The sequence below is a fragment of the Vanessa cardui genome, chromosome 6 (assembly GCF_905220365.1).
Source record: "Vanessa cardui chromosome 6, ilVanCard2.1, whole genome shotgun sequence".
NCBI classification, from domain to species: Eukaryota; Metazoa; Arthropoda; class Insecta; order Lepidoptera; family Nymphalidae; genus Vanessa; species Vanessa cardui.
The window spans coordinates 12,785,694-12,799,201 of record NC_061128.1 but is presented as its reverse complement, the minus strand read 5'-3'; the positions used below and the strand labels follow the sequence as shown (position 1 = coordinate 12,799,201).

The window sequence follows — 13,508 nt, the reverse complement described above, 5'->3', positions numbered from 1 at the left end:
ACCGCCAAACAACAGTCCTTAATATTGTTGTGTTCCGGTTTGAAGGATGAGTCAGTGTAATTACAAGCACAGGGGACATAACATCTTAGTTCCTAAGATTGGTGGGGTATTGGCAATGTAAGGAATGGTTAATATTTCTTACAGCGTCATTGTCTATGGGTGATGGTGACCACTCACCATCAGGTGGCCCATATGCTCGTCCGCCAACTTATACCATAAAAAAGACAGCAAATTTTCTAACTGAAATTTTAAGGCCACTACTACACAAAAATACTACTAGATCTTTTGGTGTTTTTGTATTACGTAAATTGTTATGATGTATCTTTTTAAAAATTCGTGCTGTTAAAACATACAAGATACAGACGCGGTGATGTGTTAAGAATTGAAGCCGCGTAAATAATATTTACTCTGTGGACGCCACGCCAACACGTTCAGGGAATTAATACTTCGGCATTTGTATAATAATAATTTATGCAATGTTTAAGTTTCGTAGAAAGTTTTTAAATCACGGATTAAAATAGAGTCTTACAGATTTAAGAGTTTTTTATTTATTATATACTTTATTACACGATTAATTTGCTTTGCATCATCTCCAGCCAACTTTAAAACTTCTGAGAAATAGCAATGCTTAAATAAATTATCATTGATAGGAAATTAATGTTGTATTGAAAGTTGAGTGAACAACAGCCTGTAAATTTCCCACTACTTGACTAAAGCCTCTTCTCTCTTTGAGGAGATGGTTTGGACCATATTCCATCACGCCGTACCAATGCAGGTTGGTAGAATACACATCAGGTAGAATTTCTATGAAATTTGACACATGCAGGTTTCCTCACGATGTTTTTCTTCACAATTAAGCACATGAACAATCAGTGGTGCTTGTCTGGGTTTGAACCCGCAATTATCGGTTAAAATGTACGCGTTCTAACTACTAGGCCATCTCTGCTTCCATATCTTTTTTGTACAACAACAACAACAACAGCCTGTAAATTCCCACTGCTGGGGTAAAGGCCTCCTCTCCCTTTGAGGAGAAGGTTTGAACCATATTCCACCTCGCTGTTCCAATGCGGGTTGGTGGAATACACATGTGGCAGAATTTCTATGAAATTCGTCACATGCAGGTTTCCTCACGATGTTTTCCTTCACCGCAGAGGACGAGATGAATTATAAAGACAAATTAAGCACATGCAACAGAGGTGCTTGCCTGGGTTTGAACCCGCAATCATCGGTTAAGATGCACGCGTTCTAACCACTGGGCCATCTCGACTTTTTTGTACAATAACATGAAATTCACGCTTTTCATATCAATAGTTTTTATTTAAATCAAAACTGGGTATATTTACGTAATAAGAAGGATGAAAATATTAGCATTTCATGTATTCACCATGCAGTCCCTAGTGCATTGTATAGCATAGGGTTCCGAGCTGTTCCAGGAACTTGCTAACAGGATTAATGACTTAGGAGGCCTTTGCAATTCGCATCAACGCTCCCATTCACTCGTGTTGCCCTCCTGTCAATCCGAATGGAAACGTGTCTGCACAGCTTTAGGTATTGGTAAAGAAATAAAATTTACTGCGGTACACGACAAGCCATACTTTTATTTGAAATATTTTTAATCAAAATTTATTATCATGAATACAATGATGTTTTAGTAAACAGATATGTTATTAACGCGCAAAAAGTGAAGACTAGAAAACGTCCTAATTGAGACGTTTTTCTTTAGTCGTTTTACGTAGTAATACGTTATAATGCATCATAATTACGTAGTAATACGTTTTGTGTAATTAAAACATCTAGTTATCCCTTATACTTATTGTTTTTATCAAGCTATCCTTTTTACTTTTAACAAAATGTAAAAATAAACTTAAATAAACGGTCCCGGCGCGGCACACTTTTTTCTGTTGTTTAGTATGGATATAACATAGCTGATTATTAGAATGTCATTGCATGAATACTAATTTATATCAATGTTATATTTCCTTTCATATTAAATATGAAAACAAAACTAATTTTATGTTAAAAAGAGGCATTATTCTAACTATACAAATTTAAACACACTTAACAAAACGTTAGTAGTAACCGTTTATCCCAAACTTAAGATTCTTGGTAATCTTCAATCCTCAAGAGATCCCTACGAGACAGCAGTAGTGAAGAGCCCTTGAAATAATTTTAAAAAGTTTATTCACCTCTAACATTTGTGTTCTTACCTTAAACGTCTCTTGGGAATTTAAATAAATTTTCATCCAGTCTTTGTAATGATTGCAATGATCAATAAAACGTAAGAAGTATTTGGCAATTCCCTTAGCATTTCGAAAACGGTTCCTTTTCTAATTTCATTAAGTATTTATATCAAATTCATACTTGTTTCTTAATTCTATTTAATTATTATATGTTAGGTAGAAACAATATATAATTTAGAGTAAAGATTTAGTTTTGCAAACCAACTTCCCGTTCAAAATCACTGTCGGCTGTAAAAGGCGGCCAAAGTATTCGTACTGGTTATATTATAGGTTAGATTAGAAAAAAATACGAGTAACAGCGTTATCATGCTAAAAATCCAACTACGCTCAACGTGCATGGAAATAGCTCAATTATTTAAAAAAGTAACATTCCAAAAACAAGTTTTAATTTATTTCGTCGTACTAAAACATTGTAGTTGCGAAATTGTATTGTCACAATTGATAGCGCCAGAAGTGTATGCATGTATTGCATAAAAACGTATGCTTACTGAGAGCGAAATCAAACTGGTTAAAATCTCAATAGCAATTTAAAAGAAATGGCAAGCTTAATTTTAAGAAAAAAATAGTGCAACGTAAGAATGCTGGGCTAATGTCTTTTGCAGAGAAGGCTTTCGCGCTGAAGAAATTTAATCAGCTTATTTTACAACGCTGCATAATACAACGTAATATACTACGTTTTTCTTCACCATAAAGAACGAGATAAAAATAAACAGAAATATCGTAACCTGAAGTTAAAATATACCCACGCATTTGTAGTTATATAAATTGAATTTTGAAAGACAATTTTTAAAACTGGTATTATATAAAAATAATGTAAAGTAAGAATGCTGGGCAAGGTCTTTTTCGAAGAAGGCTTTCGCGCAGACGAAATTTAATCAGCTTATTTTACAACGCCGCTATAATAGAACGTTTTCCTTCATCATAAAGGACGAGATAAAAATAAACACAAATATGGTGGTCGTAACCTAAAATTGAAAGATACCCACGCATTTGAGGGTATATAAAAATATTTTTGAAAGAGACTAACATAAGGAAATACTGTCCGGTATTGGATAACTGATCTTTATGGGGGCATCTAGTAAGGATTTCTTCTGACTTTTTATCCGATATATGAAACCCTTAAATAAAGGTAAATGTTTGCTATTTTGCAGGTCAGCTGCAATGCTGGATAGAATTAGGCACAGCTCGACGTTGGCAGATCTGGATGACTCTAGTGTCGGTTATGATCTTCGTACTACCAGCGCTCGCAATCGCCGCTTGTTATGCCGTGATTGTTCTGACTATTTGGACGAAGAGCAAGGCTGTGGTCATGAGTCCACCTATCAACTCGAGAAGGACGAAAACTTTAAGAAATGGTAAGTGTTTATAATTATGAGTAAAACTTAGGATTTTATTGTAGAGGACAGCACAGGACTTGATATGGCAAGACAATCTCTATCAGCAAGGAAATGTCATGTCCCAGAGGGAGGTTGCAAAGCGCGAGCATGAGTGTAAAGCATCCACTGACCCGCTAATCATTGTGCCTCTTCTCCTCGCCTTCAGTATCGAAGGGACTAGGATAGATTTCAATACCTCGGAAACCTTCAATCACTGAGATTGCATTGCTGAAACATGCAATATCTTTTAAAAGTTGACATATTTTTTTAATCAGGTACGGTGTGAGTTATGAACATAAGTTTATGATACTAGCTGTAGATTTTAGACCTCAGCGTGGTAAATTAAAAAAGAACGTTTTTCCCGGGACTCAAACTATCTACTCACTAAATTTTGATTCAAATTAGTTTAGCAGTTGAAGAAGTAACATTTTAAGCCAGAGTTACTTTCGCATTCGGACACTGAGATTGGACTGCTTTAGCAATGTTATTAAACAAGCCATAATTTTTAAAAATTGACATATTTTTTTAATCAGGCATGGTGCCAATTCTAAAAGAGATGTTTCATTAAATGTTACAAATTTAAGCGGAAACATGAATACAGATTGATATCAAGAGGTTGTCAAACAGAAAGATGAAACGACACAAATGCGCTTTTGTTGAAACAGGAAACAGACAACCATCTGACAGATTGCTAATGACCGAATCTGTATTTTTTTTCTTACAAATTTTAACATTCAAAAGTATATTACAGATTTCATAATCGAAGGTTTTATAGCTTGAACGTGTACAAATTGCAGCTTCCATTGTCGTAAGATAAATTCGGAGTTAATAGGAACGACTGTCCAATTTTATCAAGAAATGTCAAGTTTTATGGACTTTATTAGATCTTCTTTTTCGTATGCTTCATTAGTGAAGGTCGTGCTTGTCCTGAAATGCTTTTACAGATGTGTCAACTAGCTTCCTCCGCACTACTCTGTCCGAGGCTATTCTCAAGGCAGTCGGAGTATTGAGTCCAATATAATTTTATTGAGTCCTTAGATACGAGCGTGTAATAACCGCTTTCACGAACTCAAAGGCTCTTACTGAGAATTAGGTAGAATAATCTAAGCCAAGATTTGAATAAAAAAACTTCATGCTGTACAAGCTGCAAGCTGCGTAGTCAATGTAATAACATAAATATACATACCTTGTATATTATAGATTACCTTGTACATAGTATGCGGTCGGGTAAAGCGATAACGTCGTAACGACCATCGTTAAATCACGTTACACAATCGACAGCTTACGACGACAGTCTCAAGTTAAATCTAGTCGTGGATTAGATTTATTTTAAGAACACGTTGAATGTAATATTAATCAAATCAATTTTATTGAACTAAACTTCACAATGAAGCATGTTTGAACCAACGATAGTTATATACTACCACAGTGTTGAAAAGCAGCATTTATCTAGAAGAAACGTCAAGCATAGTTACTCTTTTCAAATAAACAGATTAATAATGCTGTTCTTTACAATATAATTAGTGTCCTGTGATGGAACCTGAGCCTAAATCCAAGCGGTTTTTTCTAAAAAGTTCCCTTCAAATAATTAAAAAAAATTGGTAAATTGATTATATTTCCCGGTATCCAGTGTTGGGCAAATTTTAATTGCAGGAACAATTAAATATTAACAATTAATTAATTGTTAATTGTTACTACTACAGTTAACAATTAATCAATTGTAATTGTGGAAAATCACAACTAACAATTATTTAATTGTTAACTGTATTAGTAACAATTAACAATTAATTATTTTTTAATTGTTTTGTTAATTTTAATTTAAAATAACAATTAAAAATACTGCTGTAAAATATAAAGACTTGAGTGAAGACGACGACTTGAAATGTTTTCGTTTTATACCTATGCTGAAGAAATATTTATCAATGCAACTTTATATTATATAATATAAAAATAAACACTTTTTTTCTGTGGAAAGAGAGATTTAGAAAAAATTAGCTTAATACTAAGAGCCTTTGACCACATTTTTATTCGTCTGAAGTCTAATACTTATAGCTTAATTTTCCTAAATATTTACTAATTTCATTTTGATGTATAAAGTTAATTGTTAGTTTTAATTGTTTTACAAAACAACTAAAAAAGTTAATTGCAATTATTTTAATTGTAAGCTGCAATTGACATACGTTAATCAAATTAATTTAATTGCAAGGTGCAATTAAAAGTGTAATTGCGATTAATTTAATTGTAATTAATTTAATTGCAATTACTTTTTTAGTCAATTAATAAGATAATTGACAATTACTTGATTAATGCCCAACACTGCCGGTATCTTATTATATTTGCGTATACCATTATCCGAAAACTTCTCTGTACGGTATACAAACGAAAACTAGGGGTTACAAGTTTAGTCTTATTAAATAATGTAGTTACTACCTTTCATTATTGTTTTCTTTTCTCCCCTTTATGTGTGTCTGAAAGAGATTCTGTCTTAACGATAAAGTCGCTTCTTGTATATCTTGTACAAGAGCGGGCTTATCTGTATTTTATTTTTATTTTATTGTATTGTATTCTATTGTATACGCTCACCAGTTCATGCTATAATTTAGATTTATATTGTTCGTTTTATATTTTATATATATATATATAGCTTCAGTGTAGATAAGAAAAAAGAAATTAAATTTATTTTATTAATTGTTTGCATGCTTTGAACAAATTTTAGAAGTTATACACAGATTATTATTTTATATTACCATGATAAAAACCTTTAATTAATTACCTTTACGTTGCGCTTGATAGACACGCTTAACGTAAATGCTATGAACATAAGTTTATGGTACTAGTTGTAGCCCCCCCCCCATTTTAGTGTTTAGAGAGAAGGTATTAAAAAAGCGGCCTATTTTCCCAGAATTCAAACTATGTACTCACTCAAATTTGATTCAAAGTTGTTTAGCAGTTTAATCGTAAAGAGGTATATGTAGAGGCAGCCAGAGTTACTTTCGCATTTATAACATTAGTACAGGTATAGATGGGATTCAAACTCGTGGATAGGATTATTCAACTCTTCTACCACTACAATATGGCTTCATTACATAAGTACACAACTACGTTTTAGGAATCCATTCTATTTTCAAATTAAACATAATAAAATTGCCAGTACGAATTTTAAATATATTCGAAATGTACTTTTAAAAGTTTCTTTTTTTACTTTTTTTTCAGGGCAAGTGGAATGCGACCCCGATTCCAGACGCGCCAGTTCGCGTGGCTTAATACCCAGAGCCAAAATCAAAAGCGTCAAAATGACTTTTGTAATTGTTTTCGGTGAGTGACTCAAAATAATACGATCGTGATGTAAATGACCTGCTGACCGATTTTAATCGTATCGTACATTATCAAGAGAGATTAACTAACAGTACAGAATGTATTAAAGTACTCGAGCGTGTACGCAAACAAAAGCGTACATTTCTTCACTGACCTTATCCAGTCGAACGGAAAATCGGATATGACCGGAAGAGTTAAGGGCCGGAACAAATATTTCGCAAGCTTTCGGATAGCTAAGCATTTTTAAGCAGAACCCTTAAAGATATATTTATTAAGGCACAATATAATAACAGCCTGTAAATGTTTCCCTGCTGGGAACAGTCTTCTCTGGTAAACTTTTGTTGCCCTTTTCTCTTCCACTTCTGACAAATTAAAAACATTAGTATGTGTTTAGCGCGAAGGTCCAGTTTCGAACCCGGGTTTCACGTATCAAGTATTTTATCCACTGAGCTATATAAGCTACTAAAATCGATAATAAATCAAAAAATAATATTTATGTTATGAACGTCAAATAAGATTCGCGTCTTGTTAAAAAGCGTTATATATTTCAACAAGATGCGATGTAACATAAAAGCTTCATAATTGATAAATTGTTATTGACCGAAAAACGGACGCGTATATTTTCCCATCACTAGCGCGAGATAAAACGAAACGCCTCCTGTACTACATATATTTAAAAATAAAAATGACCGCCCTCTATTCAGTTCAAGATCAAATACATATTTATAGATCACGATGTTTTCGATTTCCTGACATGTTACATTACGCATCTGTTGTTTTGATAACACATATTTTTACGATTTTCTTACAAGTTTTTTACGGTTTTCTTTGGCCATTGATACCGTCGGACGCCTACGTTGACTAAAGAATCCCAGTTAATATAGTGTTGTATTAATTAGCGTGTTTTGTTCTAATTATCATGTTGCTTTTTGCGTTTCCTTGACGTTTTTTTTTTGTTAATTAATCCATTCATTTTCATCTTTTTCACCTTTCTTTTTGTATCTTGATATTTTTAAAAATAATTTGTGCCATGCTGAATATTAGTTATATATTTTGTATTTACGTTCGCAAATAAATTTTATTAATAAACTATCGACCAGCATTGCACCCGTGCTAACCGCAATACTAAATATACTACAGAATTTGTTTATTTACGATATCACATAAGGAACTTCTGAAATTGTTAGCATTTCTTTACTATATTGTCCACGTACTAATCAGCAACCAGTTCAATCCAGTTTTATAAACCTACACTTGTATATAATTAACTAAGCTTAATGTTAGTGGTACACGAATAACCACGTGATGCGAATGATTTTTTTTTCTATGGAATGGGTTAGCGGATGTGCACATGGGCCACCTGATGGTAAGTGGTCACCATCACCCATAAACAATGACGCTGTATGAAATATTAACTTACATCGTCACTGCGCCACCAACCTTGGAAACTAACCAACTCACCCTTAAAACCGGAACACAACAATACTGAGTACTGTTGTTTGGCAGTAGAATAACTGATAAGTGGGTGGTACCTAACCAGACGGGCTTACACAAACCCCTACCACCAAGTCTTGAATTTCTGTCAGCTGTGCTATCAACGAAACTTACCCTACGTTCTACGTTCAAAGGTTCTACGTTATCTTGGAAAATGATACCAGAAAGCCCAAAGGCCTTATATAGTTAGATAATATTAAGGATTGCTTGAAATCTGAATTATAATTAACTATATTAAGTTACCTATTTTAAAAATCTATTCAGTGACATTATTAGGTATTTATTATAATACTATACATATGTTGCAAAGTGCTTTAAATGCTAAAATTTTATATGTATGTATAGAAAAAATCAATAAACGCTCGTCGTTTTCGACGAACGACGAAGTTAATAAGAAAAGTTGTAATGTAAGGTTCATTTAAACGTAACAAGAAAAGTTGAAGATGAGAACGAGTACAAATATATTAATCACATGCTCTTATTAAATGCCATTCATTTGTTCAATTATTATTTAAATAATTAATATCAGTCTATTATTTAAAACAAAATTCCTTTTAATAACATTTAAGTATCATAAATCCGTGAACATGTAAATAACAGATTTTATTTTTACATAAACTAAAGTAACAGCGTGTAAATTTCCCACCGCTGGGATAAGGCCTCCTTTTCCATTAAGGAGAGGGTTTGGAACATACTCCACCACGTTGTTCCAATGCGGGTTGGTGGAATTCCCATGTGGCAGAATTTCGATGAAATTAGACACATGCAAGTTTCTTCACGATGTTTTCCATCACCGCCGAGCACGAGATGAATTATAACACAAATTAAGCATATATATAGTGGTGGTTGCTTGAGTTTGAACTCGCAATCATCGGTTAAGTTGCACGCGTTCTAACCACTAGGCCATCTCAGCTCAACATAAATTGAGCGATAATATTTTAAACTTACCTTCGAATTAAATTCAATTGATTTTTTTATAGTATAGACAAGCAGAAGAGCAAATGTACCACGAGTAAATGTTTTGTTAAAAATATCAACTGTTCCTTAAATCGTTAAGGCACCACCAACTATGGAACTAAGCCCTTATATCCCCAGAGATATATAAATAAATCGTGATTTCTTTTAACGTGCATACATACATTATTGCTGAGATGGTTCAATTGATAAGAATTAAAGAGCACCGCTTAGGGATCCTGGTTCAATACATGGTAGAATTACTTGCCATTAGGTGATCCGTTTAATTTAATAATGACCAACACAGTAACAAAAAATGTTTTAAAATTGGAATATGTTCCAAAGAATGTAATTGTTTTAAAATTGGAATATATTTCTTTTTTTTTCAGTGTTCGTGTTATGCTGGTCACCGTACATAGTGTTCGATCTGTTGCAAGTCTACAATCAGATACCGTTGACACAGACGAACCTTGCAATCGCCACTCTCATACAGAGTCTCGCGCCGCTCAATTCAGCAGCAAACCCCTTGATATGCTGCATGTTCTCCCCACACATTTACTCAAGTTTAAGGTAAGTTTATTATAGTATACAACTATCCACATAGTTATACTAATAATTATTATCAATTTTTTTTTATGTTATAGGTTGGCGGACGAGCAAAGGGGTCACCTGATGGTAAGTGGTCACCATCACCCATAGACGATGACGCTGTAAGAAATATTAACCATTCCTTACATCGTCTATGTGCCACCAACCTTGGTAACCAAGATGTTATGTCCCTTGTGCCTGTAGTTACACTGGTTCACTCAACTTTCAAACCGGAACACAACAATACTGAGTATTGTTATTGTTATTTGGCACAAGAATAACTGATGAGTGGGTGGTATTTACCCAGACGGGCTAGCACAAAGCCATACCACCAAGGACTGTACACCAGTACACCAAGGTTGGCAAAGTACGGTATTTACATGAATTGTTTTATTGATATAAGTAGTATAACATATATTACATATTATATGTAGGAACGAAACAATTTATTTAGGAGAAATATAATTAATCATTATAAGTGATTAGTAGATCAGGGCAATGACAATTTGGTATTAATTTGATCTCCAAAGATTGTCATAATAATATATATTTTGTCACCTCTATTTAGTTCCATTATTACGTCGGTAAAAACGGGTGAGAAAGACAAATGGGCCGATTTTACTTGGGGGCCTCGAACCCCTAACTTTAAATTGTCGACCAAAACAGCTTTGTGCAATTTCCGCCATTTTGAAAAAAGGATTAAACTTCCATTTTCGTGATAACTCGATTCTCCGATAGGTAAATTTTTGTGGAATACTTTTTTATTCCTTTTACAATTATTGTCCTATGCATTTTCCACGTATCGATTAAAATTATTTAGATATCGACAGAAAAGGCCCGACAGTGTAAAGTTAAGTTTTCAACGTAATATCCAAAATTTGGCTTTCTCAATTATCTCTTTATTTTTCGGTCTTTTGCATTTCTATTGTAATGAATGGACTATAGTGTTTGTATTAAGACTAAAAGAGTAACAAGTCTGACGCAGGTTTTACTTGGAAGAATTTACATCTCTATGGGAAGCTATTAATACGAAATATATTTATGATCAACAAATCTCAATGAGTGTTTAGATTTTTAAGAGTGGAATTTCAAATGTTTCAGACGAGTACCGCCCTATCGCTGGCTCTGGTGCGGACGACGTCGGAGGCGGCACGTACGAGGAACTGTACGCTCGCGTTCCGATTCTACCGCTAACTCCGACTTACTGAGCTCCACCCATGCGCGACGGTCGCACTCTGTCGCTACCGTAAGTCCTATCCAAATTTTATAGCATTCCATAGTATTTACTTATAATTCTCAACCACGGATTCGCTCTTTATGGTGTTGGTTGTCATGTGATAGGCAAACAAGTAAGCGCTGTGTCCTTTCTTGGAGTTCAAATTAGTTTCATGCGAAATTTCATCAAATTCGGGTCAAATATTTTGTTGTGAAATAGATACGATACAAGATTTTGTAGATGATAAAAAAGCGTGGAATTAATACCTGTTGACTTCCAGGCAGGATATATTAATTTAATAATTGTATTAACTTAAAAATTAACTAACATGACTGTATTTTTTTAAATGTTGAAAAAGAGTAATTACTGAGTTTCTTGCCGGTTCTTCTCGGTAGAATCTACTTTCCGAACCGGTGGTAGCTTCACTTAATAGATTCAAAAGTGCTTGTAAAAGCCCACTTGAATAAAGTATACTTTGAAACTTTGAAAGTGACAGACAGACAGATAGAGAGAGACACATAATTAACGATCTCCGTGTTCGAGTAGTGTGTACACCGGTCTTCGTGTGTACGCCACTCTGAGGTTCCCGGCCGAGTCGATGTAGAAAAAGTTCATTAGTTTTCTATGTTGTCTTTGGTTTGGGTGTTCGTGGGACAGTCGTTCTGATTTTACATAACAGAGCACCTGTTATGTAAAATCAGAACATTAGCTGCTTAAATTGGGATTAGAGTAATTTATGTGATGTTGTCCAATATTTCGTTATTTAATTTATAATTTAATATTTTCAGATTCTAAACCGCACTCGCAGTAGCAGCATAACACGCGCGCAAGATCAGCGCCGCACTCAGCTACTAGTGCTGTTGCCGCCCCGAGACTGACGTCGACCCGCCGCGCTGGCTCGCGACGTTATGCTTTAACGATTATTATGTATACGCTTAATGATACCCAAATTAAGCATAGTGATTGGTTAGTATTAATAAGCGTAAATTGTTTAATTAATAGAACATGTCAATAATAGATTGATAACTTATGTATTATTTTCTGATTTTTCCACAGACTATGTATAATCTTTTAAAACATATTTATTGTAAAAGTATCGAGGGAAAATGTTTAAGATTAAAATAATCGTCGATCAAAGTAAAATTAACTCAACGCAACAGTAGATAAATCACCAGCAGCATAACTGTAATGCAGCACTGACAGTAACATTTATATAAGTTTGTGTTTTTTTTTTTTTTTTATTTATTTATTTAAGGACTACTAGTAGCTTCTACATGTTTTAATGAAAATGTAAAACAACTATACGAAAACAGCCAACATGTGAAGCTTTTTAAAGTAGCCACAACAATTACAATATCTGTTTCAAAAATAAATTAACACACAATTACAACAACATGAGTAGAAGGATTAAGAAAAAATAATGTCAAAATTGATAAAAATTAAAGAGCATAAAAAATAAACAAACACTTAATAAAATTAAAATTAAAAAAAAAAACACAAATAATTTGAATTGATATAGGCACAAACTAAAATTAAATAATTCATTAAATTCATGCAAAGTTTACGTTACAATAATTACTAAAAATATAATAATTAATACAAAATAAAATTAAGATAACGTTATTTATTTATTTATTATTTGCATCTCTCAACAATTCTAGCGCCCGTTTACGATAAATCATGGCAGAGTCATTAAAAATATCTAGATCTTGACTAAAACCATTGTACAACCGAGATGATCTAGGTATTGGTGCATTACATGTGTGTAAAATATAACATAGAGTATATGTGTGTGTAAAATATAACATAGAGTGTCTTGTCTATCTATTTATAATATTTAGTTAATTCGTCCGCTGTAGTTGTAAAAAAAGTATTTATTTTGAGTGTCGATCACTCGCGACTGTCAATAGTATATATACATGATACTGCTAGACTTTAAGGAGTTTCTTTTTTTATAATAAAACTAGTAGGATGGTCAAATGGATGGTCATTGTCGTCCACTGATAATGGCTACTAACGTCGGAACTAAAATGTTACATCCCTGTAGTTACATTGGTCCATACACCCGTCAAAACAACACAGCAATACTGAGTGCTATTGTTATGCGTTAGGTATCTAATGATTGGGTGGTACCTATCAGACGGACTTGTACAAAGTGCTAACGTACCAAATTAAGGAGATTTAGTTGAAAGGAGTACAGTAACAGCCTGTAAATTTTCCACTGTTGCAACATAATAATTGAATATATAAACTTAATAAAGTTTGAATTGAATATGATTTGTTAACTTATAATGCTAGCAAGAGGCGAGGCGTTATTACTGTAGT

The 13,508-nt window shown here is 33.5% G+C and overlaps 1 protein-coding gene across 2 annotated transcripts in view; it reads left to right on the top strand.

Moving 5' to 3' along the window:
* LOC124530314 (cardioacceleratory peptide receptor-like) overlaps positions 1-12,411 on the top strand; it is a 177,448-nt gene extending 165,037 nt beyond the window's left edge. For both annotated transcript variants that reach the window (XM_047104430.1, XM_047104428.1), the window contains 5 exons: positions 3,392-3,595; positions 6,830-6,931; positions 9,769-9,949; positions 11,069-11,213; positions 11,972-12,411. In XM_047104430.1, the coding sequence (XP_046960386.1) occupies positions 3,392-3,595; positions 6,830-6,931; positions 9,769-9,949; positions 11,069-11,213; positions 11,972-12,061 (722 nt within the window). In that variant the 3' untranslated portion in view covers positions 12,062-12,411. The remainder of the gene's footprint in view (positions 1-3,391; positions 3,596-6,829; positions 6,932-9,768; positions 9,950-11,068; positions 11,214-11,971) is intronic.
* Positions 12,412-13,508: the final 1,097 nt, after the last annotated feature.